Genomic DNA, 6,934 nt, shown 5'->3' with positions numbered 1-6,934 from the left:
ATGGTTTCCCGGCTCTTGGCATCCTCGTGCCGTCCACGAATAGAGAGAACAGCTCCAGCGCAGGGAGCATTTGGGAGTCAGACTTGCAACGCTTGGACCCTTCCTTGCCTTCCCACTGCACCCAGTGGGTCACAGAGCTCTGCCAGGGCAGGGCAGCTGCACCACTCCTCTTGCCCTGGCTCCTGAAAAAGCATTCCAGACTCTCAAGAAAGGCTGCAGATTGGCTACAGGTTTGCATCCCTCGCCCTGAGCAGCAGCCTTGTCCTTGTCCCTCTATTTGATGGATAACTTCACTTTCCCGGACAGCATCATGAACAAGCTGTGAAGCTCACAGGAGTTTGCGTTCTGCTTGCAAGGAGAGGCAAAGAAAAGCAGCAAGAGCAGAATACAACAGGGCTCCTTTCCCCAACCAACTCCATAGCACAGCCCGAGCCACCCCCAAAGACACAGTGTGTGTGTGTGAGGGGGGTGGGGGGGGAAGGGGGCAGCCTGACCCCGAAGCTCTCCCCTGTGCCCTGCTCCTGCCAGGAACAGCAGTCCTGTGCTGGAAAGGTAGCTATGGAGCCACGGCAGGAGGGATCAGCTGCCTAAGAGCAGACAGAGAGCTGGAGCTATTTAACAAGTCTGCCAAGGAGTCCCTGGAGGGCCACGAAGCAGGAGAGAGATGCAAGTCCCAGTTGTCCCCACAGTGGGCTTAGAGACACACACCACAGCGGAACCCTTCCTTCCCTTGCCCTGCCCCGCCGTGCACTGTTGCCCAGCATGCTTGCAGAGGGGCTTGCAGGGGTCACTCCAACAGAGCCACCAGAGCCAGGACCGATGCAAACTCAGGCATGCTTGGTAGCAGAGGAAACGGCACCCTGACCTTCCCCTAGTTCAGGGCTGGTCCTGGAGCCTACAGAAAGGAAACCAAGGGGGAGGCTGTGGCCACAGCACCTGAACTAGCTCCCACTCTTGGCAGGGTGAGGGTGGCATCTCATGTCCTCCTCCCTCCCTCCCCCACCCCACCTACCAGGCCCCCATCCACCTTGTGAGCTGTGTGCTTGGGGCTTGGCCTCACCCCCACCTCCTAGGCCCATGCCTAGGCGACAGTGCCCAGGAGACCCAGGAAGGCTTCTTCTAGGCTACTGTCACTCACACCTTCTGGAGTCCACAGCATATGCGGGAGCCCGGTCCCTGTTTGCACAGGCCAATTACAGCCTTGCACCATGACTACAGGCCCCTCCACCAGGACCACCAGGGCACAGCAGGAGGCTCTCCCAGCTCCTTTTCATCTCATTCCTTCACAGCCTAAGGCCTTATTGAGCACCTCCCAGCCCTGCCGGGCACTTTTCTTTGCCCTGCCCAGCACACTGTACACATACAACCCACGTATTGCAAGACAGGGAACACAAGTACTTCACGCGGTCTCCCAAGGAGCTTGGCTGTGCCCTGGCCGGGCTGGCTGGTGTCTGCCATTTGTGGCCCTCGTTGGGCACAAAGGTGGAAGGGAGAACAAGTTCAGGAGAGGCGTCCACCAGGGATAACTTCTCTTTGCAAACTCACACAACAAGCGAGCCAACGTGAAACGTGGCTGGGTGCCTGGGAGGGCTAGTGTTGGCCCTTTGGCTCAGTTCAGGGCACAGCAGGTGCACTTCACCCGTGAGAACTGATGGGCCACTGACCTGATCAGCCTCCTCTCCTGAGAGGTGTCTCATCTCCAGCACAGCTTCACTAAAGCAGAAGTTGTCTGGGGCAGGCAAGCCACGATCCCTGCCCAAGCACGAGCACGGACTTGCCCACTCTGCTCACACAGCTAGCTTCTCCATCTGTCAGCAGGCACTGCCCATCACCATAGCCCAAGGGATATCACAAGTGAAAGCTGAAGAAACCCCCTCCCCCACCCCCCAAAAAATCCCCAATGCACGGGAATCCTAACACAATGACACAGGGAAAGAATGAGAAGCTACAGATCAAGAAAAAGCAGGCGGAGCATCAAGACGAACCTCTCTGGCATCAAAGCCCCAAACGCTCAGCACAGTCAGTTCTGCAGCCTGAGACAAACCTCACATCAGTCCTGACCAGCACGGGGAGGAATTGGCATACAGGCTTGGGGAGGCTTACACCTCACCTGGCAGCCTACAGGGCTCTGCAGTTGCTTGCAGCAGGCAAAAACATTCCTCTCACTGACAGGCATGGCAATAGCCCCACGAGAACCAGTGACGTGTCCAGGGAGCAAAGGGCTCTACCTGAAGGCGTCTCACAAAGCAGTTTTGTTGGTGGGTTTTCCTTCTCTTGGGGTCCATGAGAGAAGGCTGCACCTCTCCCACCCACACACTGCTTGCTCCATTTACACAAAGCCCCTGTCCCACCCAGACCAGCAGGCTTGTTTCCCCCCCGGGAGACGTGCTTCACAGGGGTCATGGTTTTATTTCAGCTCCAGGAAAGCAAGGCTGATTCAGAAGGCTGACTTCTGTTCTCCCCTCCCCACCCACCCCTCCCCACCCCACCCCTTCAGGGAAGCTGGAGAGGAGCCTGAGAAACCCAGCCCCAGAGCTCAGCTGAGGGCCATGAAGGGCAGGGACACAGGGGCCTCCACCAGTAACTCTGAGCAGAGGCAGGGACCAAGGTCCAACAACATGCATGTCAAGCAGTTACTGGCATGCACGAGCAGTTCAGACAGACCCAAGCGTTAGCCATGCCAGCTCCTCTGGAGGGCAGCTTGCGCAGCCCCTTCCTTCAGCATGGCCACAGTGAAGGCCCTTGGGAGAGCTGTCAGGGGGATCGCCCACCATGCACAGCACCAAGAGCTCCCCGGTGCCTAGGGGAGCATCACGAGGGCAAGAGGCAGCAGGAGCAGGGCAGGCCACGGCAGAGCCCGTGCCGCTTTGCCAGGCTCGGCGGGAGTCGCGTTCGTCCTCCAAGCAGGAGACGCTCTCCTCTTCCAAGCATAGTATTTTGCCACAAGCACGTTGGGGTTTCCCTGGGCAGGGTCAAACCACATCTGGATGCAGCGCCCACTGCCCCGGCGCTCGGTGGTGTATTTGTAGGAGTTGGACCAGATCTTCTCACACAGGTCTGCTGGGCGGGGGAAGACTCGGGAGAAGGGCCTGCACACGGAGCCCCAAGGACAGCGGTTTGTTCCTGCAGACAGACAGCCCCAGAGAGACCCTCCTGAGGGAGCACGCTGCAGTTCCTTCCTTCCTTCCTTCCTTCCTTCTTCCCTTCCACCCAGAGGAGCGGGCCACCAGGGGACAGCCCACCCACAGCCCACTGCGGCATTCCAGCTGGTGGAGGGTGGCTGGGCCACCACCTAGCCTGCAGCCCCCAAGCCAGCTGCGAGCAACCCAGCGTCTTGGCTTGGGCCACTGGGCAGGCAGCACTCACCCCTCCAGGGCCATTTTGTTGGCCAGCATGAGGCAAGGCTTGCTCCATGGAGCCCACTAACCTGTGGCCCAGTTCCAGCCCTTGTGCCAGTTCTCTTTGCAGGTGACATAGTCTTTGCAGTCCTCCCACCACTCCTCACAGTCCTCTCTGCAGAGCGGCACGTGCAGAATCCTCTCCCGACGCCAGCTGCTGTCAGCCTCCCAGAGGAGACAACCACACCCATTGGTGGTGGCCCTCCACACCTAAGCCACCTGCCACACCCCAGAGGTCCATCTCAATCCCCTTCCAGCCCTTTCCCCTGGCCTCCAGGGCTGACCCCCCTCCTCCACCCCCTCCCCCAAGGAGTTCCAGTCCCAGCAGACATACCTGCAACAAGAGCCACCTGTGTGCCTAAGCAGAGGCTAGCAAAAGCCTGTGGAAGTCTACCTTCCAGGTGGAAAGGCTCAGCATGCCTGGAGAGCACCCATGCCAGCCCACAGCCAGGTGGGCCACAGCATAGCAGCCAGGGCACCAGCTGAGAACACAGCATGGCAGCAGCACAGGGCCCCTTGCCTTCCTCCGGGCCAGGGCAGAGCCCTACCTTGTCAATCCAGGGCCCCAGGTTGGGTGAGCACTCATACAAGCACGTGTCCTGGATGAAGTGGCGCTTGCACTTGGGTGGCATCACCCCACAATGGTTCCAGTTGAAGTTGTAGAGGTAGGACTGGTCCTTGTGCGCTTCCGAGCTGGTGTTGGCTGTGCAGCAGGCATTGTCCTTCCAGGGGGAACACTGCAACGGAGCAGGAGACAGGCCCATCAGGAAGGCCAGGCAGCAGCTCCAGACAGTCACAGGCTCCCTCCACTGCCTCCAGCAAGAGCCCGTGAGCAGCCACAGCATGGGCCCTTCAGACTGCGGGGTTTAGGGCTGCAGCAAGGCGGAGTTTGAGGGAGAGCAGGAGGGGCACCAGGAAGGCCAGATGCTAGCCTGCATCACACACCCCCAGTCAGTACCAGGGAGCTGCAACAAGAGCTCCCTCCTGCTGGGCCCTGGCTTGCTGTTAGCCCTGTCCCCACCCAGGCCAGGGGAAGAGAGCTCTCAAGGAGCAAGAAGGAGCTCTAACACAGAGAGGGAGCAGAAGAGACAGCCTTGTCTTGCCCCCATTTCTCTCACTGGGATCTCAGGTAGCCCAGCTTTGGGCAAAGGGGGCTTCCTTGCTGCAGGGGTGCAGGGTGGAAATTGAGCTAGCTCCGGAAATCCTCCCCCCCCCCACCACCCCCCCCACCCCACCCGGGGCAGGAGTGACCCACAGCCCATCTGCAGTAGCCTTTTGCTGGAAGAAAGGGGCAAATCGGGCAGCCTCCTACACAGCACAGGCCACCTTCCCCAGGCAAGAGGTGGCTAAGCCCAGAGCTCCACACCAGCCTCTCTGGTGCGGGAAGGTGGGCAGAGGGGACCTAGACAATGCCACCTGGCATCTCCTAGAGTGCAGGGGTGATGGCTGGGCAGGAACAATCACGAGCACAGCAGCACCCTACCTGGCCATGCAGCAGCCCCTCTGGGCCAGGCTTGGTTTTGTGGTGTTTGGCATCCATGCAGCTATTCAGCAGCGGGTCCTTGGTGGCAGTCGCTACAGAGGCGGCCAGCAGCACAAGCAGCACCTGCCCCGCTGCCATCTCCACAGGGCCAGGAGAAGAGCAAAGCTGCACAGGCAAGGCCACAGCCGAGGACAGGCTTCAGCAAGAGCAGCAGGAGCAGAGGGGCTGAGCAGGCAAGGCAGCCAGCAGCATACCAGCAGGTTGCTAGTGCCTCACAGCCCCCAGGACACACAGAGCACTGCTCCAGGGAAAGGCTGCCAGGCCAGCCAGGTGTTACCCCTGGACAACCTGGCACCATCTCCTCAGTCACTGCTGGGGCTGCTTGCTAGTCAGCCTCCGAGATCCCACAAGGCCCCGTGATCAGCGAGACTGGGCTGCGTTAGAGCCATCCAAGTTGCACTCCTGCCGGCATTAAGCCACCCCACTGCTTACGGGCAGAGCTCTCAGATCCCCAGCTCCATGCAAGCTGGGCATCACTCCCTGGGGAGGGTCTTTAGCTGGGGGTTCAGAAGAGGCCCTGAGAAGCACTAGCACACTGAGCCCTTGCCTGCACCACCAGCTGCAAGAGGCCCACCTTGTTTTCAGTGAGGGCTCAAAAGAAAGAGGCCTTTGCTCCACTGCCTCAGCATCTCAGAGCCATTGCAGGGCCAGAACTACGGCCTTCCAAGGAGGAGGGACTAGAGCAACAAGAGACCACTTCACGTTCAAGTGTCTCGGCCTCTCCTTCCTACCCAGAGGCCCATAGGTCTTTCATGCTCCTCCAGGAAGAGGAGGCTACTCCCTCCCTGTCCTTGGCAAGGCAGGGTAAGGCTCCAGAACCACCACTTGTAAGACATGTTTTGGGAAGCACAGAAGGCAGACAAACTGCCTGCAGCATTAAAAGCAGTGGGAAGGCACAGAGGACAAAAGAGCAAGCATTAAACTGAAGAAACATGCGCAGAAACCCCCCAGGGCAAGGAAGCTTACTAATCCCCCTCATAACTAGACAGACAGAAGCAAGCAACTTACCAAGAGCCCCCAAGAGCTCTGAGAGACCTTAGAAGCACTCAGGAGAGGAGCTTCCTGGGGTCAGTTTAATAGGAGAGCCTTCCCATGCAGGTGCTGGCACTTGGAAGTCCTTGGGTGAGATGCTTAACGAGGTTTACCTCCTGGCAGCACTGCTCCTCAGCTGAGGAGCAGTGGTTTAGCGACAAGCAGCTGTGCCCGCCCAGCTCCTCTGGCAAGCCACCCCCTCTGGCCTGGGGAGACAATCTAGTAGTTTCTTTGGAAAGACACGGCCCTGATCAGCCTTGGCCATTCGTAGCAAGCCCTCTTTCCTCCACTCTCCACCTGAAAGCGACGTCTGATCACAAGAGCCGTGTGGGGAGCCCCTAGCCCATTGCAGCTGACAGGCAGAACCTTCCCTCTGAAACCACACAGGTTCTGCAATCCCAGCCCTGGTTTTTGGTGATGAACCCACTTGCCTGAGGAGCTCATCTTTCTAGGTGGCACTCATGAACGCTTTCAGCTCCACAAGACCCTGTCTTCGTGATTTCCACCGTCTCATTACCTGGTGCGTGAAGATCGGCCTCGAGATGGTCGCTCTGAAGCAGCCGGGAGCTGTTTCCGTTTCTCATGCTTCTCGCTCTCGCGTTGGAAGCAACAGTGAGCAATTATTCCCCACTCATCTTCTCTGGGCCTTTGTCACCCCTATCGCATCTCCCCTCAGCTGCCTCTTTCCCATGCTGGAGAGTCTCGGTCTGCTCGTGTCTTGTGGCACGTTGTTTGCCTTCCGCGAAGGAGACTCAACTGCAGCAGTATCCCAGACCCATGACGCCCTTCTTCATGCATCACTTCATGCAAGTTGTCTGTGGGGTTTGGGATTGAGCGTGTCCTGGGGACCTCCCACCCCCAGGTGAGCTGTGGTGAGCCGGCTGCCCTGGGGCGGACGACAGGGACGTTTCTCGCTGTCCCGGCACATCCCGTCAGGGACACCTAACCTCGTGCTCCGGGT

At 59.1% G+C, this 6,934-nt stretch overlaps 1 protein-coding gene across 1 annotated transcript; it reads right to left on the bottom strand.

Annotated features, from left to right (window-relative positions):
- Positions 1–2,391: 2,391 nt before the first annotated feature.
- Positions 2,392–5,153, bottom strand: LOC138065849 (folate receptor gamma-like). The gene is made up of 4 exons (XM_068931271.1): positions 4,882–5,153; positions 3,947–4,135; positions 3,428–3,563; positions 2,392–3,123 (listed from the first exon to the last, which is right to left on the bottom strand). Exons 1-4 carry the CDS (start codon positions 5,017–5,019, stop codon positions 2,801–2,803), a joined length of 786 nt encoding a protein of 261 aa, XP_068787372.1. The 5' UTR covers positions 5,020–5,153; the 3' UTR covers positions 2,392–2,800.
- Positions 5,154–6,934: the final 1,781 nt, after the last annotated feature.

Source organism: Struthio camelus, chromosome 1 (assembly GCF_040807025.1).
Source record: "Struthio camelus isolate bStrCam1 chromosome 1, bStrCam1.hap1, whole genome shotgun sequence".
Classification (NCBI taxonomy): Eukaryota; Metazoa; Chordata; class Aves; order Struthioniformes; family Struthionidae; genus Struthio; species Struthio camelus.
Note: the sequence above shows the minus strand (reverse complement) of the source record. Positions and strands in the feature narration are given on the sequence as shown.

Excerpts from the sequence above, each read along its gene's own strand:
- LOC138065849 (XM_068931271.1), bottom strand. The coding sequence starts at position 5,019 with ATGGCAGCGGGGCAGGTGCTGCTTGTGCTGCTGGCCGCCTCTGTAGCG. Across the intron at positions 4,136-4,881 it reads AGGGGCTGCTGCATGGCCAG|TGTTCCCCCTGGAAGGACAA; the intron begins GTAGGGTGCTGC and ends GCTCCGTTGCAG. Across the intron at positions 3,124-3,427 it reads GGGCTGGAACTGGGCCACAG|GAACAAACCGCTGTCCTTGG; the intron begins GTTAGTGGGCTC and ends GTCTGTCTGCAG.